At 46.1% G+C, this 27,751-nt stretch overlaps 1 protein-coding gene across 1 annotated transcript in view; it reads left to right on the top strand.

Moving 5' to 3' along the window:
- Positions 1 to 27,751, top strand: part of LOC137331896 (collagen alpha-6(VI) chain-like) — a 114,887-nt gene that overhangs the window by 66,191 nt on the left and 20,945 nt on the right. The window contains exon 11 of the mRNA XM_067995750.1: positions 27,562 to 27,578. Within this exon, the coding sequence (XP_067851851.1) occupies positions 27,562 to 27,578 (17 nt within the window). The remainder of the gene's footprint in view (positions 1 to 27,561; positions 27,579 to 27,751) is intronic.

Here is a 27,751-nt window from a genome sequence, read left to right as displayed (position 1 = left end):
CATCGTTCACCTGAGGAAGGAGGTAGCCTCCGAAAGCTTGTGAATTTAAAATAAAATTGCTGGACTATAACTTGGTGTTGTAAAATTGTTTACAATTGTCAACCCCAGTCCATCACCGGCATCTCCACATCATTGTAAAAGTACAATTACTTTACTGAGCCATTGTAATGGAGATTATAGAGTAATTTAGAACCTGCTGGACAGGAATGTTTGTTTACAAGTGCAACATGAGTGTCAGTCACATCTGCATGCCTCAAGGCACAGTATTATTCTGTTCTTTCACTGAGGGGAATAGAAATTATAAATACTAAAGTGGTGGGTTTAAACCAGTATGGCAATTGGGAGGGGACAAAGGGATGAGGAAGTGGAAAGCAGAGCAAAAGGGACTAGGAGTGTCGGAAAGATTAAAAAAAACAGATTCGAAAAAGGACAGCGTAAAATGAGTTAAGATTGCCCAACAGATAGAGTGAGGTTTGAAATGAGATTTAAAACAAGACTCTTCCAATGGTGGTTGGCTATGTATGCTGACATGTACACTAGTGTGGTACTAAACCATGGAAGGTCAGATTCAATCCCTGTTCTGAGCTGAGTTAGCTGATCTCAGCTGGGATAAGACCATAAGAGATAGGAACAGGAGTAGGCCATTTGACCCCTCGAGCCGGCTCCGCCATTTGTTAAGATCATGGCCGATCTGATTTTTACCTCAACTCCACTTTCCCGCCTTTTCCCCATATCCTTTGACTCCCTTGCTGATCAAAAATTTGTCTAACTCAGCCTTGAATGTATTCAATGACTCAGCCTCCACAGCTTTTAGGGGTAAAGAATTCCAAAGATTCACGACCCTTTGGGAGAAGAAATTCCTCCTCATTTCCGTCTTAAACGGGCGACCCCTTATTCTGAGACTATGCCCCTAGTTTTAGATTCCCCCATGAGGGGTAACATCCTCTCAGCATCTACCCTATTGAGTCCCCTCAGAATCTTGTATGTTTCAATAAGATCTCCTCTCATTCTTCTAAACTCCAATGAGTATAGACCCAGCCTGTTCAATCTTTCCTCATAAAACAACCCTTCCAGACCCGAAATCAACCTAGTCAACCTTCTCTGAACTGCCTCCAATGCAAGTATGTCCTTCCTTAAATAAGGGCAAAGAACTGTACGCAGTACTCCAGGTGTGGCCTCACCAGCACCCTGTGCAGTTATAGCATGACTTCCCTGCTTTTATACTCCATCCCCTAGAAATAAAGGCCAATATTCCGTTTGCCTTCCGGATTACCTGCTGCACCTGTATGTTGACTTTTTGTGTTTCATGCACGAGGACACCCAGATCCCTCTGTACCGCAGCATTTTGTAATATTTCTCCATTCAAATAATATTTTGTTTCTTTATTTTTCCTCCCAAAGTGGATGACTTCACATTTTCCCACATTATATTCCATCTGCCAAATTTTTGCCCATTTGCTTAACCTGTCAATATCCCTTTGCAGACGGGGAGGAGGGATGGGAGCGGGGTGGGGTGGGGTGGGGGATTTGGACGTGTGGTAACCTGCCCAATAAAATCTGTCCATTCCCCACTCGATCGCGGGTCAATTGGAGCCACTAAACGTGGCTTCCGGGTTTGCCGTTGGAAAGCTGCGCAGTGGGCGGACTGCACACCCGGGGACTGTGATATACTCGAACATATTAACATCGAGCGGGAGGAGGTATTGGCGGTTTTAGCAGGCCTAAAAATGGATAAATCCCCAGGCCCGGACGAAATGTATCCCAGGCTACTGTGTGAGGCAAAGGAGGAGATTGCGGGGGCTCTGACACATATATTCAGAACCTCTCTGGCCACAGGGGATGTGCCAGAGGACTGGAGAACCGCTAATGTAATACCATTATTCAAGAAGGGGAGTAGGGAAAAACCGGGGAACTACAGGCCAGTGAGCCTAACATCAGTGGTAGGAAAATTATTGGAAAAAATTCTGAAGGACAAAATTAGTCTCCACTTGGAGAAGCAAGGATTAATCAGGGATAGTCAACATGGCTTTGTCAAGGGAAGATCATGTCTGACTAATTTGATTGAATTTTTTGAGGGGGTGACTAGGCGTGTGGATGAGGGTAACGCAGTGGATGTGGTATACATGGATTTCAGTAAGGCCTTCGATAAAGTCCCCCACAGGAGACTGGTCAAGAAGGTACGAGCCCATGGAATCCAGGGTGCCTTGGCACTTTGGATACAAAACTGGCTTAGTGGCAGAAGGCAGAGGGTGATGGTCGAAGGTTGTTTTTGTGACTGGAAGCCTGTGGCCAGTGGGGTACCACAGGGATCGGTGCTGGGTCCCTTGCTGTTTGTGGTCTACATTAATGACTTGGATATGAATGTAAAAGGTATGATCAGTAAGTTCGCTGATGATACAAAGATTGGTAGGGTGGTAAATAGCGAGGAGGATAGCCTCAGTCTGCAGGACGATATAGATGGGTTGGTCAGATGGGCAGAACAGTGGCAAATGGAATTTAACCCGGAAAAGTGCGAGGTGATGCACTTTGGAGGGACTAACAAGGCAAGGGAATACATAATGAATGGGAGGACCCTAGGCAAGACAGAGGGTCAGAGGGATCTTGGTGTGCAAGTTCACAGATCCCTGAAGGCGGCGGAACAGGTCGATAAGGTGGTAAAGAAGGCATATGGGATACTTGCCTTTATTAGCCGAGGCATAGAATATAAGAGCAAGGAGGTTATGATGGAGCTGTATAAAACACTGGTTAGGCCACAGCTGGAGTACTGTGTGCAGTTCTGGTCGCCACACTACAGGAAGGATGTGATCACTTTGGAGAGGGTGCAGAGGAGATTCACCAGGATGTTACCAGGGCTGGAGCGCTTCAGCTATGAAGAGAGACTGGGAAGATTGGGTTTGTTTTCCTTGGAGCAGAGGAGGCTGAGGGGGGACATGATTGAGGTGTACAAAATTATGAGGGGCACAGATAGGATGGATACTAAGGAGCTTTTTCCCTTCGTTGAGGGTTCTAAAGCAAGGGGACATAGATTCAAGGTAAAAGGCGGGAGGTTTAGAGGGAATTTGAGAAAGAACTTTTTCACCCAGAGGGTGGTTGGAGTCTGGAACTCACTGTCTGAAAGGGTTGTGGAGGCAGGAACCCTCACAACATTCAAGAAGCATTTGGATGAGCACTTGAAATGCCATAGCATACAAGGCTACGGACCAAATGCTGGAATATGGGATTAGAGTAGACAGGGCTGATGGCCGGCGCGGACACGATGGGCTGAAGGGCCTCTATCCGTGCTGTATAACTCTATGACTCTATGACTCTATCACGGCTGTTAGGTGGAGGAGCTCTACTTAAAGGGGCAGTCCTCCAATGGCTGCTTCTGGAGCAAACACCCACACAGCACAATGGAGCAGCACAGGGGAAAGGCTGCTCCTAGATTTAGTGATGCCTCATTCCAGGTGCTACTGGAGGGTGGTTGTCTTCTACCCGTTGGACGGGAGGAGGTGGCTTGTCTTTGCCACCTAGAAGGCCTGGCTCGAGGTGGCAGAGGAGGTCACCAACAGCAGCAACATCTCCCGCACCCGGATCCAGTGCAGGAAGTACTTCAATGATCTAACTATGTCAGCCAAAGTGAGTACACTTACTCATTCTCCTACACTCCGTCTTCCACATCACCGGCCCCACCCCCCAACTCATTCTGCACTGCCAACACTACTCTATCATATCACTCCTCACACCCACTCAAAGCTCATCCTCACCTTATCTGCACTTCCTCAGCACTTCCTCACCTCCCCATTAGTCACCCCACCACTACCACTCAACCCAATCCTCATACAACGTCATGGCTCTGTCTCATACTCACCCACTGATGCATCTCTTTCACGGTCAGCCGCACCCAAACCAACGAATCCATCGGTTGGCTACTTCACCATCACCCACTCACGCATCTGTACTTTCTCCTCTTATAGGAGACGAGAACTCAGAATGCACAGGAGAGGGCAAGGACTGGAGCGGGGCCACAACAGATCGTCGTCCTCACAGACGCAGAGCAGGAGGCGCTGGAGCTGAGCCGCGCTCTCGAGTGCCTGTCCGTCGGGGACGCCGAGACTGGCACCTGACAAATGTCTGGTGACAGAACATTACCATTCAGTACACACAATATGAATTGATGTTAACATGCCCCGCCATCTTCAGCACCTCAGTATGCTCATCGCAACATGACACATCTGTGATCATGCTTTATATTGCCTTCTATTCTCTTACAGGGCCTTCAGCGACCACTGTGATGGCGGAGGGCGATTCCTCAGAGGACCTGCCGGCCTCTGAGGGTGCACCGTCACATCTGAGTGAGTCATCCACCAGCACAGATACACACACCTCAGTGAGTCCCAGTCCACATTTAGTTGGGGTCGCACATGGTGAGTTACCACACACGTGTGAGCACGAGCAGACACTGGTGGCAGGGACAGATGCGGAGAGTCCGCGTCGTTGGGAGCACTCCTCTCCAGGCTCTGCTCAGCTGGACACAGATGATGAATGCTGGGGGCCATCCTTTAACAGGAGAATGATCGAGGGGCAGCAGCACATTTGCGAGGTGCTGGAACAGGTACCACACGCACTCTCCACAGAGAGTCCAACTCCTGCATGAGTGGAATGGTGGCACAGGTACGGGAGGGAATCTCTGAGGTAGTGTCACAGGGATGTGAGGGCATCTCTGAGATAGTGTCGCGGGTAAGTGCGGGAATGTCTGTGATGGAGGGAAGGCTAGCCTCCATGGAGCTTCAAGCACGGCTCACAAATGAGTCCATTCAGGCCCTGACAATGGCCATTCCGACTCAGGGTGAACAACATTCTGCCGCCTTAAACAGGCAGGCAGATACACTAGCACTGGCGATACAAGGCTTTACACACGTCCTCCAAACTGTCGTCCAGCAGAGTGGTAAGAGTGGTGTGGGCCTGGCCCAGGGGAGGGATGATGGTGAAAGGGGACATGGAAGTGGGGACGCCACTCAAAGTGCCCCCACGTCTCACCCGTTGCCCCCCTCTCAACCAGTACCCACAATGCTGCCTCCTCTCCAGGTGGCCGAGTCTGCCCCTGCAGAGGTGCAGGAGGAGCAGTCTTTGGAGGAGCCCTCACGGGCTCCAGAACCCAGAGGGCAAAGGCCCAGAGCATCTAATTGGTTAGGGCATGAACAACAGCAACCTGCTACTACCTCTGCTGCAGCCACAGGGGATGCACCACGTAGAAGTAGTTGGAAGAGAAAGGCGAAGGTTTTGTAAGCACGAAGGGGATGCACAAGGGTGTTTGACGGTTGGTCATGTTTTTTATTTATATTTGCTTTTTGTTAAACTCACATTAAATATTATTATTGTCACCACTACTGCCACGTCTTGGCCGTGCTTGACTGGCTTGTGTAATAAGGCACTTTCATGAGGTTCACCATAAACGCCCACACTTGATGCCACCCATTCTACAGCGGGTGTATGTGTAGTTGCAGGACTGTTTTGTGCGGGGGAGGGGGGGTTTGCTGGTGTGGGTGCTGTTCTATCCAGGTGGTGAGGACTGGACTCTTCTGTTAGGAAAACCGTTCACATATCAGTGACTCCCTGGCCTCACGAGCAGCCAGGTGAGCCGCTATTCTGCCCATGGGTTGCTCCTGCTCCTCCACCTCTTCCTCCTCAATGTGGGTGGCAGATGTGAATCGGACCTCCTCAAGTGACACCCCTCTCTGTTGTGCCTTGTTGTGCGTCCCACTCTGTCTGGTGCGTATTGAAGTGCTCCCCCAGAACGATCAAGGCACCTGAAGCGCATCTTGAGCAGCCCTATAGCACGCTCAATTGTAAACCTGGTAGCGATGTGGCTGTCGTTATATCGACGCTGTTGCTCGGTGGTGGGGTTCCTCAGAGGTGTCATGAGCTATGTGTGCAGGGGGTATCCTTTGTCCCCGAGAAGCCAGCCCTTGCCGGTGTTCGGTGTGTGGAAGAGGGGCGGGATGTTGGACTCTCAAAGGATGAAGGAATCATGGCATCTGCCAGGGTATCTGGCGCACCCGTGAAGGAATCTCTTGCGGTGGTCACAGATGAGCTGAGTGTTGATGGAGTGATAGCCCTTCCTGTTGATGAACAGTCCTGGTTCCTGTGGAGGTCCTCGTATTGCTATATGGGTGCAGTTGATTACACCCTGCACTCGTGGGAAGCCAGCCACTGCGAGGAATCCCACTGCCCTCTCCGTCTGGCTGAGGTTGTCCATGGAGAAGTTGACATAGTGCGAGGCTCTGCGAAACAAGCCATCGGTGACCTGCCTTATACACTTGTGTGCAGAAGACTGAGAGACCCCGGCAATGTCCCCAGTGGCACCCTGGAATGATTCGGAGGTGAAGAAGTTGAGGGCAGTGGTGACTTTGACAGCGACAGGTAAGGAGATGCTGCTCGGTCCATCCGGGAGCAGCTTGGCATGAGGGAGGCTGCAAATGTCTGCGACTACCTGGTGACTGACTCTGAGCCTCAGTTTGCACTGCTCCTCAGAGAGGTCCAGGAAGCTGAGCCTCGGTCTGTAGACCCTGTGGCGAGGGTAGTGCCTCCTGCGACATCGCTTTCTCTGTTGTTGTCCTCTGTGCTCTTGTACAGGTGCCTGTGACGCAGCACTGTGCTGTGGAGCTCCACGTGGCAGAAGTGGACGCCATGCCTGGCGAGGTTGGTGATGTTGCTCGTCCTCGGATGAAGTGGTGAATGCAGCCATGGCGCCCGCCATCCTGACGGTGTGAGTTTGAGGGGGTCCGCAAAATAGGTAAATATGTTTCCACCCAAAACTCTGCCGTGCAAAGTAAGAATTTTGAATGCAAACACAAAGGTCTTGCAGCCAAAACTTTGTCTGATGTGAGAGTGCACCCTGCCCAACCAATGACTTTTTCTCCCCACCTGTCAAATAAGTATTTGCATCTCCCACTGGCTGCTGGCTGAAACATGCCTGTTGCAACAGGGAGTGTTTCCCACAGCATGGGAAACACGCTGAGGATGCTTCAAAATCACATCCCTGCCAAAATGTCTACTCAATCAAGTATTTCAAGTACCTCAACATTCGGAGAAACAATGCAAATTATCATCCTGCCGGTGAGACTCCTGCATTCGGAAGGCGCGTACGCACCTGGACGTGTCACTGGGGAACCTGGAAGTCAGCGGGTCGGAGCTGGGCTCCGAAATCGCTCTGGATTTTAGCGATTTTCGGAGCCCCCGAGTCCCCAACACACCCGCTCCGTCACCCGAAAATTGGCCCCTTTGTGTCCTCCTCGCAACTTGCTTTTCCACCTATCTTTGTATCATCAGCAAATTTGGCCACAATACACACTGTTCCTTCATCCAAGTCATTGATATATATTGTAAATAGTTGAGGCCTCAGCACTGAGCCCTGCGGCACCCCACTAGTTACAGATTGCCATTTTGAAAATGATCCTTTTATCCCGACTCTTTGTTTTCTGTTAGTTAGCCAATCCTCTATCCATGCCAGTATATTACACCATGAGCTCTTATCTTGTGCAGTAACCTTTTATGTGGCACCTTGTCAAATGCCTTTTGGAAATCCAAATATACTGCATTCATTGGTTCCCCTTAATCCACCTTGCCTGTTACTTCCTCAAAGAACTCTAATAAATTTGTCAGACACAATTTCCCCTTCATAAAACCATGTTGACTCTCCTTGATTGTATTATGAGTCTCCAAATGTCCTGCTACTATTTCCTTAATAATAGATTCTAGCATTTTCCCAATGACAGATGTTAGGCTAACTAGTCTATAGTTACCTGCTTTCTGACTCACTCCCTTATGTTTGCGGTTTTCCAATCCGCTGGGACCTTTCCAGAATCTAGTGAATTCTGGAAGATTACAAACAGTGCATCCACTATCGCTGTAGCCACTTCCTTTAAGACCCTCGGATGCAAGCCAGGGAACTTGTCAGCCTTTAGACCCATTAGTTTAGCCCCTTGATTTTCTACTATTATTGGTATGTTATTAGTGTCTTCTACTGTGAAGACAGATACAAAATATCTGTTCAATTTTTAAAAATTATTCGTTCATGGGATGTGGGCGTCGCTGGCAAGGCCAGCATTTGTTGCCCATCCCTAATTGTCCTTGAGAAGGTGGTGGTGAGCCGCCTTCTTGAACCGCTGTAGTCCATGTGGTGAAGGTTCTCCCACAGTGCTGTTAGGTAGGGAGTTCCAGGATTTTGACCCAGCGACGATGAAGGAACGGCAATATATTTAGCTGGATCAAATCGACAAAGCAGAACAGCTCCATTCTAGGATACAGCTTTGAGAGTTCATGATGCAGGAGATCCTGCAGAAAAGGGTGGTCCTTTTTGAAACTGCAGAATGATTTCCAGTGAAAAGCAGCACCAAAGCAAGCTGGGCAGAAGTGACTGAAAAAGTCCGTGCTGTCTCACCTGTGTACTGATGCTGAGCAGGTGAGGAAGAAATTTGCTGGTTTCTGAAAGTTGGCCAAGGTAGGTGTTCTTAAATTTTGCTCAGTTTTACAAATTTACCTTACAATGCAACTTAATAATTCTTCACTATAAACTTGCTGGAGCATCAGGGAGAGAAGGTGCAACTGTTCATCTATTTTCAAAATGCACCTGCAGCCCACATTTGTGCATGGCACTCTGTATTGCTGCCATGCCTGTGCCTTTGTCTTGTAGTACTTTAAATGTGACAAGCAACAAACACCAACCCTGCTGGCAACACAAGTGCCTACATGCTGCATAGTCACAGACTCTGCGGGACACCACTGGTGACCGGATTCCATGCAGCTCCAAATTCATCTACAACTGTTTTCTGCCTGTGGGCTTACAGCCAGTTCTCAATCCATTTATATCTTACAGTATAACGTAAAGCTATTTTTCAGGTTAATGAATAGCGACCAGAAAAACACAGTTATCAAACTTTCCGCTAAAATACTTGCATTTGCACTTGAGCATCAAGTCTGCAGTTCATTACAGTAAAAGTTGCCCATTTTAATCATATCCAAATTATAAGACTGTCATAATAATAGTGTTTGATCTGCACCAGTAGCCATTTTCAAGGTGGTCATGGTACTATCCTCTGCTCTTTCATTAAAAAAAAGAGATTATTGAGCTGTAACTTTCATTTTCTGTGTAGGGGAGACATCTTGTTTGTCACTTGAGTGCAAAGGGTTCTAGGGTAAATTTCATGAGTTACTGCTCCTCATGCAACATTTCTTGTGACAGGAGCATAAATCAGGAATTCGACTGTGGAGGTCAAGATGCCAGATTCGCAGGTTTTAGCATTTTCTGTCTGTTAATCAGGTGTATTGGCCTCCGTGCCCGAATTCTCGATCATTCACTCCTGTCACATGAAGCCCTGCTCTGGGAGTGCTAAATTGTAAAATGTACCCCCTATATTCTCTGGAATATATTTGTACAATTAACCTATTATTAACCAGTCACTTGGGAATTAATTAATAGGGTCAGTCTGGAAATCCTGGGGACAAAGGTGTAAGAGGACCAGAAGGACCTCGTGGGATGATGGTGAGCTTATTCTCTTTTTCTTCAATTTCTTATGCCTTGTTACACATTTTCTGGCAAAAATTCACAAACAACAAATGATCTAGAAGAACAATAGGAATAAAGTTGTGGAACTCTCACCCAACAACTAGTCTTGTCGAGAAATGTCCTAGATTTTGTTATTCAGCACATTACATTCAAAGCCAAAATATATAGCTGCTTTCGCTAAGCATTCAAGGGCTGTAGTAGTAATATCTATTATATATTAAAAGTGTAAACAATTTTACAACACCAAGTTATAGTCGAAGGAGGAAGCCTCCGAAAGCTTGTGAATTTAAAATAAAATTGCTGGACTATAACTTGGTGTTGTAAAATTGTTTACAATTGTCAACCCCAGTCCATCACCGGCATCTCCACATCATATTAAAAGTGGTGAGCGGTCTTAAGGTACCAAACGGTAACTGCGTCTGTAGATGACATTGTAAATGTAACTTTATGTGACTAATTGAATATAACGGGGCAGCACCTGACTTTATATGACTGCTCATTACTTATCCTCCGGAAATTGCATGTATCCTGTTCAGGAAAACATTGTGGTTCCAGGCACCCAAGATACGTGCGAAGGTAAACAACATAGTTTAACAATAGCGAAACAATCAGGAAGCACTACCAACACATAATTCATAATCAAAACTTAGGAAAGCATATCTTGGAAGTTTAAAGAACAAAAGTTCATGAACCAGAATCTATTCACACATAAAGACTGGTGAACGTAGGTAAAACAGCTGATGGCAATTTATATCACTAGAAGAGGCCAAATTTAAAGACAAGAAATATTCCCAATGGCAGTCGTTTAGTAAGGAAGGTAACAGTTGAAAAAATATAACTTTACTTGAGTTTTAAAACCCCACACTAGTAGAAATGAAACACATAGAAACATAGAGCATAAACATCAAAACAAGAATGAATGAAAGTTCCATCTATTCCACAGTCAAATAAACAGCATTAAACAACATTAAGTTAGCACAAGAAATAGGTGGAGAATGATTGCACACTCCTATGTTATACCAAAACTGAGAAGCTAGCAGTTAGACCAGGTTATCTTGCACTCCCAATGTGGGGGTGGGGCTGTGCACAAAGGGGACACAGGTTGGAGAATTGTGTTGCAGTGCTTTAGCCCGCTGACCCACATTCCAGTACTGCAGTACTGGAAAGTACTGCAGTACAAAGGGATCTGGGGGTCCTAGTGCAAGAAAATCAAAAAGTTGGTATGCAGGTGCAGCAGGTGATCAAGAAAGCCAACGGAATGTTGGCTTTTATTGCTAGGGGGATAGAATATAAAAACAAGGAGGTATTGCTGCAGTTATATAAGGTATTGGTGAGACCGCACCTGGAATACTGCATACAGTTTTGGTCTCCATACTTAAGAAAAGACATACTTGCTCTCGAGGCAGTACAAAGAAGGTTCACTCGGTTAATCCCGGGGATGAGGGGGCGGACATATGAGGAGAGGTTGAGTAGATTGGGACTCTACTCATTGGAGTTCAGAAGAATGAGAGGCGATCTTATTGAAACATATAAGATTGTGAAGGGTCTTGATCGGGTGGATGCAGTAAGGATGTTCCCAAAGATGGGTGAAACTAGAACTAGGGGGCATAATCTTAGAATAAGGGGCTGCTCTTTCAAAACTGAGATGAGGAGAAACTTCTTCACTCAGAGGGTGGTAGGTCTGTGGAATTTGCTGCCCCAGGAAGCTGTGGAAGCTACATCATTAGATAAATTTAAAACAGAAATAGACAGTTTCCTAGAAGTAAAGGGAATTAGGGGTTATGGGGAGCGGGCAGGAAATTGGACATGAAGCTGAGTTCGGATCGGTCAATGCCCTGTGGGTGGCGGAGAGGGCCCAGGGGCTATGTGGCCGGGTCTTGCTCCGACTTCTTGTGTTCTTTAGATTTGTGGTTGGGATCAGATCAGCCATGATCTTATTGAATGGCGGAGCAGGCTCGAGGGGCCGATTGGCCTACTCCTGCTCCAATTTCTTATGTTCTTATGTTCTTATTCCCTTTGAGCATGGATCCCCACTGGGATTGATGAATTTACTCTTTGATTCCTCTGATGTAAAAGCAATTCTTTTGAAAGAAATAAAGCAAGCATAATATTAGCAGATTGACCATCTTAGTAAGCAATGGGATTATGCTCTGTCATATCCTTAGCCCCGACCTGTGCTTTTCATGCATAGACATGACAATAACCAGAAATTACATTTTAATCTGTCATTATACCAGGATGAATTCACATCAATTATTTCTTACTTCGTGGAATAACAATGAGAAGGTCAACATACATTAGGGTGGAAAATATAATTGCTGCTGTCCTTTTATGAACTCTTAACACGCACGTACCAAATTCATTTCTGAGTTACTTTAACTCAGACATTAAAATAACACAGAAAGGAACTTGAAATAAGCACATTAGGTGCTTTAATGGGAACAGTCCCAATCATAACGTTTACCCAATTGATTGGAATCCAAGCACCACAACGGCTGACAACCTCCTCAACCTTGTTCAGAATGGCTAAAGCTATACAATCCAACACACACAGAAGAAATGAGTTTTATGGTTGGAAGCCAGACCCTGGCCGTGAAAATATTCACCCTGATAATCCGCAGCCCTTCCAGTGCACTCCCACCATAACTTGGGTGGGAGTGCAACAGAAGGCCTACAAGTTAGGACAAGAAATAGGTGGAGAATGATTTTCATGCATAGACATGACAATAACCAGAAATTACATTTTAATCTGCCATTATACCAGGATGAATTCACATCAATTATTTCTTACTTTGTGGAATAACAATGAGAAGGTCAACATACATTAGGGTGGAAAATATAATTGCTGCTGTCCTTTTATGAACTCTTAACATGCACGCCAAGACCCAGATATGCTATGTCCTAGCATCTGTTGAGAGTTTCCTTGGAGAGCTGTTTGGGGTGGAACCTCTGTTGCTAGCCTCTTTGAGATGTTAAATTTTGCTGGGCTGCTGCTGTCAGTATGAACGGCTAGCCTCTGCTGCTTCTCCTGCTAGCCTGCCTCCACTATGGCAGTGTGCCCATAGAATTGCAGGCGTCTGCCAGGAATATTTAAAATACCAAACTTTCCTCTGACCACAGATGCTATGAGGGGTCAGCGGCAGAAGTTCCTGCAGGTGGATCCCGGCACTTATGCTAGGATTGAGGGCCATAAATATTAGTAGTCAGGATCTGGAAGGGGTTAGGCAGGGGGGAGAATCACTGCTCAGCAGAAGTCTTAATATACTGGATTAGTTCTGTTGGTTGGTTTCAGTTGAAAAAGGTCATTGCTTTGAGATAGTCTTCCAATAATTTTCCAAAGCACAAAGTACAATTATTTTATTTTTTTTGATAGCATCTAAACTTTGAAATATTTCAAGTCAAAGGAAAAAAGTGCTGAACAAATTGTACAACTCTTGCCAGACACTCAGGGGCTGAATGTCAGAAATTAATTTGGTTCTAAAGGACCAAAAGGCAGAAAGGTAACAAATCACATTATTGCTATATACAGGGTAAATTTAGTGATTGGGACTGCAGTGTTGTAACTTTTTCTCTGACCACACTCCCTTCTATCTTATGCATCCATCTGAACAGGCAGAAAGGTTATCAGTCTAATGTCTCATCCAACAGATGGCAACTTTGATAACGTAGCACTCCCTCAATGCTGTACTGACATGTCAACCTTAGTTTATGTGCTCAAGTCTGGATTCTCTGGAGTTTAGAAGAATGAGAGGTGATCTCATTGAAACGTATAAAATTCTTAGAGGTCTTAACAGGGTAGATGCTGAGAGGCTGTTTCCCTGGCTGGAGTGTCTAGAACTAGGGGTCATAGTCTCAAGTTAAGGGGTCGGCCATTTAGGACCAAGATGAGGAAAAATTTCTTCACTCAGAGGAATATGAATCTTTGGAATACTCTACCCAGCGGGTTGTGAATGATCAGTCATTGAGTATATTCAAGACTGAGATCGATGGATATTTGGATACCAAGGGAATCAAGGGATATGGGAATAGGGTGGGAAAGCAGAGTTGAGGTAGAAGATCAACCACGATCTTATGAATGGTGGAGCAGGCTCGAGGGACCATATATCCTATGCCTGCTCCTATTTCTTATCTTCTTATGAACCCGTGATCTTCTGACAGAGCTGGGAGTGTCACCACTGAGCCAAAACAGTGCATGTATCTGTATATAGGAAAAAATGTGCACACAATTATTTTTAACTTTTAGATATCAATAATAAAAATACTTAACACTGGATTGGAAATAAAAATTGGCAGCTGAAACAGTAAATGAGCAATTGGAGGCCTTCAAGGAGGAGATGGTTCGGATACAGACTAAACACGTTCCTATAAGGGAGAAAGGAAGGACATCCAAAGCTAGAGATCCCTGCAAGACTAAAGAAATTGTGATTAAAATGAAACAGAAAAAGAAGACTTATGATAAATGTCAGGTCATAATACAGTAGAGAATCAAGCAGAATACAGAATATGCAGAGGAGAACTGAAAAAGGAAACAAGAAGGGCAAAGAGAGTGTATAAGAAAAGATTAGCGGGTAACATAAAAGGGAACACTAAAGTCTTTTATAAACATATAAAGAGGAAGAGGATAGTCAAAGAAGGGTGGGACCGATTAGAGACCAAAAAGGAAATCTGCTTGATGAGGCAGAAGGCAAGGCTGAGGTACTAAATGAGTGCTTTGCATCTGTCTTCACAAAAGAAGAGGATGCTGCCCATGTCACAGTAAAGGAGGAGGGTAGAGAAGTTGGATAAGATAAAAATAGATAAAGAGGAGGTACTTAAAAAGGTTGGCACTGTTCAAAGTAGAAAAGTCACCCGGTCTGGATGGGATGCATCAAAGGTTCTGAGGGAAGTAAGGGTGGAAATAGCAGAGGTTCTGGCCACAATCTTTTAATCCTCCTTGGACATGAGAGACCTCCATTCAAAAAAGGGGAGAGGGATAAACTAAAGGCCAGTCAACCTAATGTCAATGGTGGGGAAACTTCTAGAGACCATAGTCCTGGAAAAAATGAATTGTCACTTGGAAGAACATGGGTTAATAAATGACAGCCAACATGATTTGTTAAAGGCAAATCATGTCTGACAAACTTCATTGAGTTCTTTGATTAGATAACAAAGAGGCTTGATGAAGGTAGTACAGTTGATGTTGTGTATATGGACTTCCAAAAGGCATTTGAAAAAGTGCTATATAATAGACTTGTTAGCAAAATTGAAGCCCATGGGATGAAATGAGCAGTGGTAGTGTGGATATGAAATTGGCTAACAGACAGAAAGCAGAGATTAGTGGTGAACAGTTGATTATCAGACTAGAGGGAAGTATACAGTTGTGTCCCCCAAAGCTCAGTATTAGGGCTGCAGCTCTTTTTGACATATATTAATGACCTGGATTTGGGTAAAGGAGGCATAATTTCAAAGTTTGCAGATGACACAAAACTTGGAAATGTAGTAAACAGTGAGGAGCATAGTAGCAGACTTCAGGAGGACATAGACAGGCTGGTGAAATGGGCAGGCCCATGCCAGATGAAATTTAATGAAGAGAAGTGACAGGGGAAGGGGAACCAGGATGAAGCATTAAAGAGGAGAAGCAAGGTGCACAGAGGACTCAGAGAGATAAACAGCATTAGAATAAAGGGTAGTTCAGAAATAGGAGGGATCAGACAAGGGGAAATGTGAGTCAGACTAAGATGGATTTAGTAGCCACATGGCTCAAACAAGGGGAGGATTAGGCACTTAATATTCCTGGCTACAATGTATTCAGGAAAGACAGGGTAGGAAAAAAAGGAGGGTGGGGGGCGGTAACACTATTGATCAAAGACACTGTACAGCACTGGAAACATGAGGGTTCAAAGACAGAATCTATTTGGTTAGAATTAGAGGACAATAGAGGAGCTATTACGCTACTGGGTGTATACTATAGGCCAACAAATAGTGGGAAGGAGATAGAGGAGCAAATTTGTAGGCAAATTGCAGAAAGATGTAAGAACTCTAAAGTAGTGATAATGGGGGACTTCAATTATCCTAATATAGTCTGAGAAAATAACAGTTTAAAGGACAAAGAGGGGGAAGAATTCCTGAAATGTGTACAAGAGAACTTCCTTGATCAGTGTGTTTCCAGTCCAACAAGGAAGGAAGCAGTGCTGGATCTAGTTCTGGGAAATGAAGTGGGGCAAGTGGATTGTGTTTCAGTGGGGGCGCATTTGGGAAACAGTGATCAAAATATCATTAGGTTTAGAATAGTTGTGGAAAAGGACAATCAAATGTGAAAATACTAAACTGGAGGACGGCTAATTTCAGAGAGTTGAAAAGGGATCTGGCCCAGTTGGATTGGAATCAAACATTGGCAGGGATAACAGTAAATGAGCAATGGGAGGCCTTCAAAGAGGAGACAGTTCAGGCACAGAGTAGACACATTCCACAAGGGGGAAAGGAAGGGCATCCAAGGGTGACTAAAGATATAAAGATTAAAATGAAACAAAAAAAGGAGGCTTGTGATAAATGTTGGGTTCATAGTTCGGTAGAGAACCAAGCTAAATGCAAAAAGTACAGGGGAGAGCTGATAAAGGAAATAAGAGGGGCAAAGAGAGTGTATGAGAATAGATTAGTGGATATCATAAAAGGGAACTCAAAAGTCTTTTAGAAACATATAAATAGTAAAAGAGTAGTCAAAGGAAGGGCGGGGCCGATTAGAGACCAAAAAGGATATCTTCTTGTGGAGGCAGAGGGCATGGCTGAGGTTGTAAATGAATACTTCGCATTGGTCTTCATTAGAGAAGAGGATGCTGCCATTGTATCAGTAAACAAAGAGGTAGTAGCGATATTGGATTGGATAAAAATAGATAAAGAGGAGGTACTTAAAAGGTTGGCAGTACTCAAAGTAGAAAAGTCACCGGGTCCAGATGGGATGCATCCTAGGTTACTGAGGGAAGTAAGGGTGGAAATTGCGGAGGCTCTGGCCACAATCGTCCAATCCTCCTTAGATATGGGGACGGTGCCGGAGGACTGGAGGATTGCAAATGTCACAACCCTGTTCAAAAAAAGGGAGAAGGATAAACCCGGCAATTACAGGCCAGTCAGCTTAACGTTTAGAAACTTTTAGAGACAATAATCCAGGACAAAATTAATTGGCACTTGGAAAAGTATGGGTTAATAAATGAAAGTCAGCTCGGATTTGTTAAAGGAAAATCCTGTTTGACTAACTTGATTGAGTTCTTTGATGAAATAACGGAGAGGGTTGACGAGGGTAGTACAGTTGTGATTGTGTATATGGACTTTCAAAAGGCATTTGATAAAGTACCACATCATAGACTTGTTAGCAAAAGTAAAGCCCATGGGATTAAAGGGACAGTGGCAGAATGGATTTAAAATTGGCTAAGGGACAGAAAGCAGAGAGTAGTGGTGAACAGTTGTTTTTCAGACTGGAGGGACCAGGGGTCAATATTAGGACCACTGTTCTTTTTGTTATATATTGATGAACTGGGCTTGGGTATAGAGGATATAATTTCAAAAGTTTGCAGATGACACAAAACTCGGAAATGTAGTAAACAATGTGGAGGATAGTAACAGACTTAAGGGGGACATAGACAGACTGGTGAAATGGGCAGAGACATGGCAGATGAAATTTAACATAGAGAAGTGTGAAGTGAAACTTTTTGGTAGGAAGAATGAGGAGAGGCAATATAAACTAAATCATACAATTTTAAAGGGGTGCAGGAACAGAGAGACCTGGGGATGCACATACACAAATCTTTGAAGGTGTCAGAACAAGTTGAGAGGGCTGTTAAAAAAGCATATGGGATCCTGGGCTTTATTAATAGAGGCATAGAGTACAAAAGCAAGGAAGTTATGCTAAAGCTTTATAAAACATTGGTTAGGCCTCAGCTGGATGGAGAATTGTGTTTAATTCTGGGTACCACACTTTAGGAAGGATGTTAAGGCCTTAGAGAGGGTGCAGAAGAGATTTATTAGAATGGTGCCAGGGCTGAGTTATGTGGAGAGACTGGAGAAACTGGGGTTGTTCTCCTTAGAACAGAGAAGGGTAGGGGGAGATTTGATAGAGGTGTTCAAAATCGTGAATGGTTTTGACAGTGTAAACAAGGAGAAACTGTTTCCAGTGGCAGGTGGGTGGGTAACCAGAGGACACAGATTTAAGGTGATCGTCAAAAGAGCCAGAGGCGACATGAGAAACAATTTTTTACGCAGCGAGTTTTAATGATTTGGAATGCACTGCCTGAAAGGGTGATGGAAGCAGATTCAATAATAACTTTCAAAAGCGAATTAGATAAATGCTTGAAGGGCTACGGGGAGAGAGCAAGGAAATGGGACTAATTGGATAGCTCTGTCAAAGAGCCGGCACAGGCACGATGGGCCGAATGGCCTCCACTTGTGCTGTACCTACTATGATACTATGGTACTACAAGGTAAATTTAGGACTTGTATCAGAAAGTTTTTCACAGGATAATCAATGTGTGGATTGAACCTCCAGGTAGAGTAGTAGAGGTGTAAACCCTAGAATCATTTAAGAAACTTGGTTGCTGCAATACAGGGAATTTATGGTCTCTCTAGATGGATGTATTAAGTTGGGTCAAATGGTCTTCCTCTTCTGTAATTGTTTTGTGATCTGTGAAAATCTCTGATGGGGGTAGTGCAGAGATCCAGATAATTCATAGAGAAAAAGAGGACAGGGTTTGGAATTTTGTCATAATAATGGAAAATAAATTAGAATTCAACTACAACAAAGACTAAATACATTTATGCGAAACATTTAACAAATCAGGCAATGGCCGGACCTATTTCTTATCCCTCCAAATTTTGTCCTCGATTTAGCCTTGCTGATGACTCCCTATCGAAATTCCCAGAGTCCTCTATAAGAAAGTTTCATAAAGTATATCAGGCTTCTAGAAATGTAATAGAAAACTGTTAAAACATTTTCTCCTTTATGTGTATAAACTGATCACCCACAGTATAATCATCTGGATGGGAAGATTTCTTCTGCGTACTATTTGCAGTGAAAATGTAAATACATTTATAAAGAATGGGTTTACAATTTCACAGAGAAAACCATCACTGTTCAAAATCTATGTGACCGTTGCAGCATGTTGTGTACCTCACAATATTACTGCTTACCAGAGGAAACACTGACCTCGATATTAAGCCCCCAACAAAGGGCAGGAGAGGGTCTGGGGAGGGGGGGGTGGGGGTTTTAACAGTTAAGTATGAAGAACATGACCACAACCCCCACTGCAGATTTGGGAGCCTGATTTAAAATTTACTGTTGCTGCATGCGTTTCCCAGAGGTCGGCTCCATAAGTTAAGTGCCTTTATCAGCAATCCTACTGGGCCAAGAGGAGCAGGAATGCTTCTCCCCTGCTCTTCAAGAAAGCCTTCAGCCGCCCCCAGCTCCGATCGCCAGCCTTCCTCCCCCCAGCCCTTCCGATTGCCGACCTCCCCCTAGCTCTCCCAATCGCGGGCACTCTGCCCCCTCCCGATCACGGGCCTCTCCAACCTCCCGATTGCCTGGGACCATCCCCAAGGCCTGCTGCCGCTGATGTTCCCTCCTGTCCACCCGCCGGCCAGGCTGTCCATTTGGCTGAGAATTTTAACCTGATCTACCGAGCAGGCAGCAAAGACAGCTGGCCAAAACCGGCGAGGCTTCTTTGCACATGAGTGCAAAAGACAAGGCTGAAACGTTTGCAACCATCTTCAGCCAGAAGTGCCGAGTGGATGATTCATCTCGACCTCCTCCCGATATCCCCACCATCACAGAAGCCAGTCTTCAGCCAATTCGATTCACTCCACGTGATATCAAGGAACGGCTGAGTGCACTGGATACAGCAAAGGCTATGAGCCCCGACAACATCCCAGCTGTAGTGCTGAAGACTTGTGCTCCAGAACTAGCTGCGCCTCTAGCCAAGCTGTTCCAGTACAGCTACAACACTGGCATCAACGTGGAAAATTGCCCAGGTATGTCCTGTCCACAAAAAGCAGGACAAATCCAATCTGGCCAATTACCGCTCCATCAGTCTACTCTCAATCATCAGCAAAGTGATGGAAGGTGTCGTCGACAGTGCTATCAAGTGGCACTTACTCACCTATAACCTGCTCACCGATGTTCAGTTTGGGTTCCGCCAGGACCACTCTGCTCCAGACCTCATTACAGCCTTGGTCCAAACATGGACAAAAGAGCTGAATTCCAGAGGTGAGGTGAGAGTGACTGCCCTTGACATCAAGGCAGCATTTGACCGAGTGTGGCACCAAGGAGCCCCAGTAAAATTGAAGTCAATGGGAATCAGGGGGAAAACTCTCCAGTGGCTGGAGTCATTCCTGGCACAAAGGAAGATGGTAGTGGTTGTTGGAGGCCAATCATCTCAGCCCCAGGACATTGCTGCAGAGTTCCTCAGGGCAGTGTCCTAGGCCCAACCATCTTCAGCTGCTTCATCAATGACCTTCCCTCCATCATAAGGTCAGAAATGGGGATGTTCGCTGATGATTGCACAGTGTTCAGTTCCATTCACAACCCCTCAAATAATGAAGCAGTCCGAGCCCGCATGCAGCAAGACCTGGACAACATCCAGGCTTGGGCTCATAAGTGGCAAGTAACATTCGCACCAGACAAGTGCCAGGCAATGACCATCTCCAACAAGAGAGAGTCTATCCACCTCCCCTTGACGTTCAACAGCATTACCATTGCCGAATCCCCCACCATCAACATCCTGAGGGTCACCATTGACCAGAAACTTAACTGGACCAGCCATTTAAATACTGTGGCTATGAGAGCAGGTCAGAGGCTGGGTATTCTGCGGCGAGTGACTCACCTCCTGACTCCCCAAAGCCTTTCCACCATCTACAAGGCACAAGTCAGGAGTGTGATGGAATACTCTCCACTTGCTTGGATGAGTGCAGCTCCAACAACACTCAAGAAGCTCGACACCATCCAAGATAAAGCAGCCAGCTTGATTGGCACCCCATCCACCACCCTAAACATTCACTCCCTTCATCACCGGCGCACAGTGGCTGCAGTGTGTATCATCCACAGGATGCACTGCAGCAACTCGCCAAGGCTTCTTCAACAGCACCTCCCAAACCCGCGACCTCTACCACCTAGAAGGACAAGAGCAGCAGGCACATGGGAACAACACCACCTGCACGTTCTCCTCCAAGTCACACACCATCCCGACTTGGAAATATATCGCCGTTCCTTCATCATCGCTGGGTCAAAATCCTGGAACTCCCTTCCTAACAGCACTGTGGGAGAACCGTCACCACACGGACTGCAGCGGTTCAAGAAGGCGGCTCACCACCACCTTCTGAAGGGCAATTAGGGATGGGCAATAAATGCTGGCCCTGCCAGCGACACCCACATCCCGTGAACGAATAAAAAAAAGCTATCGCATTGGACAGAGTATTAATCATGAAATAATAGGAGCTTGTAACAAAGATAATGCAGTAATCATGGGGGACTTTAATCTGCAAATAAACTGGGCAAATCAAATTGGTAAAAGTAGTTTGGAAGACGAATTCATGGAATATATTCAAAACGGTTTCTTAAAGCAATATGTCATGGAACCAACCAGGGAACAAACTATTTTAGATCTTGTACTGTGTAATGAGACAAGGTTAATTAGTAATCTCATAGTAAAAGAACCTCTGGGGAAGAGCGATTATAATATGATAGAATTTCACATTGAGTTTGAAAGTAACGTCCTTAAGTCAGAAACTAGAGTCATAAACTCAAATAAAGCCAATTACATAGGTATGAGGAGCGAGTTGTCAAAGGTAGATTGAGAAATTAAATTAAAGAGTTTAACAGTTGAAAAGCAATGGCAAACATTTAAAGAAATATTTCAATATTCTCAACAAATATACATTCCATTGAGAAATAAAAATTCCATGGGAAAAATGATCCACCCGTGGCTAACTAAAGCAGTTAAGGAGAGTATTAGATTAAAAGTAGAGGCTTATAATGTTGCCAAGAAGGGTGATAAGCCTAGGTATTGGGAGAGTTTTAGAAACCAACAAAGGATGACCAAAATATTGATAAAAAGGGAGAAAATAGAATATGATAGTCAACTCGCAAGAAATATAAAAACAGATTGTAAGAGCTTCTACAAGTATGTAAAAAGGAAGAGAGTAGCAAAAGTAAACATTGGTCTCCTAGAGGCTGAGACAGGAGAAATTATAATGGGGAATCAGGAAATGGCAGATGCGTTAAAGTAATATTTTGTATCTGTCTTCACAGTAGAATACATAAAAAGCATACCAAAAATAATGGGGAACAATAATGGGGAACCAAGGGGTAAATGAGAGGGCAGACTCGGCCATCAGGAGAGGAGGCAGCATTGAGGCGGGGGGCAATGCATGAGACGTGGGAGTGCTTTGTGTGGAGTCCCCACTTCCATGTCCCCTTTTGCCATCATCCCACTCCTGGGCCAGAGCCACATCACTCCTACCACTCTGCTGGACAGCAGCTTGGAGCAGATCTGTGATGTGTTCTAAGGCCACAGCTAAAATATCTGTCTGCCTGTTTAAGGCGGCAGACATGTTGGCATCCAGAGTCCGCATGGCTGTTGTCAGGGTCTGAATGGACTCGTTTGAGAGCCTTGCTTGAAGCCCAATGGAGGCTGTCATTCTCTCCATCGCAGACATTCCCACATTTACCTGTGCCACCATTCCACTAATGCTGGAGGTGGACTCCTCCATCCTCTCCGCTATTGTGGAGAGTGCTTGTGGCACGTTTTCCAGTACCTTGCTAAGGTGCAGCAGTACCTCAATCATTCTCACTCTCAATGATGGTCCCCACTGGCCCCCTGCGTCCAACTGAGCAGAGCTTGGAGACGAGTTCACCCCCTGACACGGACTCTCTGCAGCTGCCCCTGCCACCAGTGTCTGCTCATGCACACTTGTGAGTGTTGAATCACCAGGTCACAACCCAACTATCTGTCTAACAGGACCCACTGAAGTGTCAGAATCTGCGCTGGTGTATGGCTGGATGTGATGTGACGGTGCGCCTCAGAGGAATTGTGCTCCACTGAGGATTCGCCTTCTTCCATGGTGCCTGTCTTGTCATCAATTCGTGAAGGCCTTGGAAGAGAACATAAAGCAATATTAAAAAATCATCACAGAAGTTATTTTGCAATGAGCTTACTGAAGTGTGCAACAGGTCAATCATTGATAACACCAGTTCATGTTGTGTGTGAAGGATGTTAAAGTTCTGTCACCAGCCGTTTGAGGGTTGCCAGTCTCGCCATCTCTGATGGCCAGGCATGCAACCGTGTGGCTGAGCTCCAAGGCCTCCTCCTCCTCCTCCGCCTCTGTCAGGGGTACTATTTGTGGTGGCCCCCCCCTCCAGTCCGACTCCTTTCCCTTCTATTTTGCACTCTCTTCTCCTACAAGGGGAGAAAGAACAGATGTGTGAGTGAGTGAGGGTGAAGTGGTCACCTGATGAATGCATTGCTTTGGGTGAGGCTGACAATGAAATAGATGCATCAGAGGGTGAGTATCAGACAGATTCATGACATTGCATCAGGATTGGGGTGAGTGGGAGAGGTGAGTTCACAAATGGGGAGGTGATGCACAGAAAGTGAAGGTAAGTTGATACTGAGCCTTAAGTCGGTGTAAGGAGTGATATGATGGAGTAGGCTTGGCAAGACAGAGTGAGAGGGGGGAAATGTACACCACAGGATGTAGGTAAATCAGTAACTGTGCTTACTTTTCCTGACCTGGTTAGATCATTAAAGTGCTTCCTGCACTGTACCCACGTGCGTGAGATGGTGCTCCTGCCGCTCACCTCCTCTGCCACCTCAAGCCAGGCCTTCTTGGTGGCAGAGGCAGGGCACTTCCTCCTATCCCCCGGGTACAGTACGTCCCTCCTGCTCCTCACACCGGCCAGTACCAACTCAAGAGAAGAGTCATTAAAGCGTGGTGCTGCCTTACTCCTTTGATGCTGCATCTCTGCACATTCCTCCGCTCTCCCTCAAAAACCATGGTTACAATGGCCCTTTAAATACTCCAGTTCTCAGCACATTTTTTGGGTGTGCAATAGGCCCGCTGCGCAGCTTGGAGATGCGTAACCTGGAAGTTACATTAAGGGCCTACAATTGAGTTGCGATCGCTCAAGCCGACGCACCCAAAATTTTTCCGGGTTTCTCACGTGATTATTCACCAACCTCCCCTGCCCTCTCCCAATGAGTTCCTCCCGCCACCATGTTAAAATTATGCCCTCGGTAAATAAACAGCGCTAACATCCCTCACTTTGTTTGATGAGTATCAAATCTACCAAAACCAATAATTAATAAAAGAAAGATATAGGGGGGAGTTTTAACCCCCGCCCCCCACCCCAGGATGGATACGGGATTAAAAATTTAAAAATGGGAAACACGACTCCCATCCACCCACTTCCAGTTTTAACAGAGGCGGGTCGTGGGGCGGGCGACCAATCCGCTCTCAGGAGGCGGGTCAGTCACTAAAATATTTTAACGAGGCTGCGTGCCTCCAATTTAACCATAGTATTACTTTCAACACCTGAGGGCCAGGTTTCCCGGGCCTCGGGAAACTCAGCAGCTGAAGGGAGGAGAGAAATGCCGGATCCATCAGGCACTTCTCGCACTCTTTACAACATTGCTTGTGGGCCAGGAGGAGCAGGAGCGCTTCCTCCCCCCCCCGGCCCACTAAGCCCCGTGATCGGACCCCCGAGCCCCACGATCGGACCCCCGATGCCCAACTTCCAGTTGTCTCTCCGATCTCCCTTGATGTCCGACTCCCCTCCCAACCTTCAACTCCCCCCCCCCCCACCCTCCTGACCTCCAATCTTCAACTTCCCCCCGATGTCTGACTTACCTCCACACCGTTCCATGGCTGCCTCCCCGCCCAACAGATCAGCCAGCCTGTCAATGTGGCTGGCTGCAGCCGGGAAACCCATGCAAAAAATTCAAAACAGGTCCTGCCTTTAAATTCTGCAGAGCCTCTGGGAAACCCATATTTCCAGGTTTCCCAGCCGCTGAACCTCTCCTCCGCTCCCTTCCCACCTCCCTGTTATTATCGGGGCAATAGGCTCAGTTAGTAAAGCTGATGTGTAACTGAGCTTTGTAGACCAGAAGGGCTAAGCTTCAATTCCTGACTTGTGATGAGCTGGCTGACCTCAGCTAGGATATCAGTTGGGATGCTGCAAACTAATGGAGTTTTGGTCATGCAGGTATTTGATTTGATTTTCCATATTTCTCAATTGGAGAGATTAACATCTTATTGTATAGTGCATATTTTAAGTGGAACCATCATAATGAAAAGGACTCTTTGTTGGATAACGGAAATTGGCAGATAATCAACATTCCAGTGGACAGTATTTAGACTGCCTTGACTCAGTATGTTGTTTGCACTTCATGCAGGTGTTAGTCCAGGTACTTTTATTGCATGCAGTCTCTTGGATTTGATTAGAATTTTTTAGGAAATATTTTTCTCATCAATCTTCTTTTTCCTAACATCCCCAGAGTCTTGCTGGTAGTCTGCCCCAGTCTTGACTTCCATGAAACTTTCGGGAATAATTGGGAATGCAGATAATGGGAGCATAGATAATTAAGAACCTTGTCCGAAGTTGACCTCCACATACACTTCCAGCTGGGCTTGCTGGATAGTGATCAGGAGTGAGGACCTTGCCTGATTTTTACCTCCCTAATCCCAGGATAGACACTAAGACCAATTTTTGTATCTGTGCCTTCCACAGCTGAAACCAGCTTAGTCAGCACAGGTGGGGGTGCAACCTGTGATTTTCTTGTCTGCATGACTCAGCTACTAAACGCTTTAACCAACTGAGCTACTGAGGGAGCCTCCAGAATACCTGTCTCAACTACATGCTGAGGAATCAGTGAATCAGGGAAGAGAAGAACTCATTAAAAACAATTACAAGCCAGTGAAAAAAGCTAGTGTACCCCATCTTCTCACCAAGAATAGTGCTTGCTGTCACATTGGCTCTGATATTAGCATGGAGGCGGGATGGCAGCGGGGGTGGGGTGGGGGAGAGGTGATTGGGCGCGTGGGTAACCCGCCCAATAAAAAATGTTCCTTTCGCACGTGATCGCGAGTCAATTGGAGCCACTTAACGTGGCTTCCAGGTTTACCGTCCGAAAGCTGCGCAGTGGGCGGACTGCGCACCCGCATCACAGGCTGTCAGCTGGAGGAGCTCTATTTAAAGGGGCAGTCCTCCAATGGATGCTCCTGGAGCAAACACCCACACACCACAATGGAGCAGCACAGGGGCAAGGCTGCTCCTAGATTCAGTGATGCCTCACTCCAGGTGCTACTGGATGGGGTGAGGAGGAGAGATGACTTCTACCCGGCGGATGGGAGGAAGTGGCCTGTCTCTGCCAACAAGAAGGCCTGGCTCGAGATGGCAGAGGAGGTCACCAGCAGCAGCAACATCTCCCGCACCCGGATCCAGTGCAGGAAGCGCTTCAATGATCTAACTAGGTCAGCCAAAGTGAGTACACTTACTCATTCTCCTACATTCTGTCTTCCAAATCACCGCCCCCCCCCTCCCAACTCATTCTGCACTGCCAACACTACTCTATCACATCACTCCTCACACCCGCTCATCCTCAACTTACCTACACTTCCTCAGCGCTTCCTCACCTCCCCATTAGTAGCCCCCCCACTACCACTCAACCCAATCCTCGTAGAATCATAGAAAATTTACGGCAGAGAAGGAGGCCATTCGGCCCATCGTGTCCACACCAGTTGAGAAAAGAGCCACTCAGCCTAACCCCACTTTCCCGCATTTGGTCCGTAGCCCTGCAGGTCACGGCTCTTCAGGTGCACATCCAGGTATTTTTAAAATGAGTTGAGGGTTTCTGCCTCCACCGCCATCTGAGGCAGTGAGTTCCAGACCCCCACCACCCTCTGGGTGAAAAGAATTTTCCTCATTTCTGCTCTAACCCTTCTACCATTCATTTTAAATCTATGCCCCCTGGTTATTGACCCCTCCGCTAAGGGAAATAGGTCCTTCCTATCCACTCTATCTCGGCCCCTCATAATTTTGTACACCTCAATCAAATCACCCCTCAGCCTCCTCTGTTCCAAGGAAAACAATCCCAGCCCATCCAGTCTGTCATCAAAGCTAAAATTCTCCAGTCCTGGCAACATTTTCGTTAATCTCCTCTGCACCCTCTCTAGTGCAATTACATCCTTCCTGTAATGTGGTGACCAGAACTGTGCGCAGTACTCAAGCTGTGGCCTAACTAGTGTTTTATACAGTTCCAGCATAACCTCCCTGCTTTTATATTCTATGCCTCAGCTAATTAAGGAAAGTATTCCGTATGCCTTCTTAACCACCTTATCTACCTGTCCTGCTACCTTCAGGGATCTGTGGACATGCACTCCAAGGTCCCTCACTTCCTCTACACCTCTCAGTATCCTCCCATTTATTGTGTATTCCCTTGCATTATTTGCTCTTCCCAAATGCATTACCTCACACTTCTCTGGATTGAACTCCATTTTCCACTTTTCTGCCCATTTGACCAGTCCATTGATATTTTCCTGCAGACTACAGCTTTCCTCCTCACTATCAACCACACGGCCTATCTTTGTACCATCCGCAAATTTCTTAATCATGTCCCCTACATTTAAGTCCAAATCGTTAATGTCATGGCTCTGTCTCATACTCACCCTCCGATGCATCTCTTTCACGGTCAGCCTCACCAAAACCAATGCATTCACCGGTTGGCCACACCACCGTCACACACTCACACGTCTGTACTTTCATCGTTCTCACAGAGGCAGAGCAAGAGGTGCTGGAGCTGAGCCGAACCCTCGAGTACCTGTCCGTCGGGGACACCAAGACTGGCACCCGACAAACATCTGGTGACAGAACTTTTAACATTTAGCACACACAATATGAATTGATGTTAACATGCCCCGCCATCTTCAGCACCTCAATACGCTCATCGCAGCATGACACATCTGTGATGATGCTTAATATTGCCTTCTGTTCTCTTACAGGGCCTTCAACGACCACTGTGATGGCGGAGGGCAATTCCTCAGAGGACCTGCCAGCCTCTGAGGGTGCACTGTCACATCTGAGCAAGCCATCCACCAGCGTAGATACACACACCTCAGTGGGTCCTACTCCTCAGTTAGTTGGGGTCGCACATGGTGAGTTACCACACACATGCGAGTGCGAGCAGACACT

The sequence above is a fragment of the Heptranchias perlo genome, chromosome 2, assembly GCF_035084215.1.
Source record: "Heptranchias perlo isolate sHepPer1 chromosome 2, sHepPer1.hap1, whole genome shotgun sequence".
Classification (NCBI taxonomy): Eukaryota; Metazoa; Chordata; class Chondrichthyes; order Hexanchiformes; family Hexanchidae; genus Heptranchias; species Heptranchias perlo.
The sequence above is the reverse complement of the archived record's forward strand: the minus strand, read 5'-3'. Positions and strand labels throughout refer to the sequence as shown.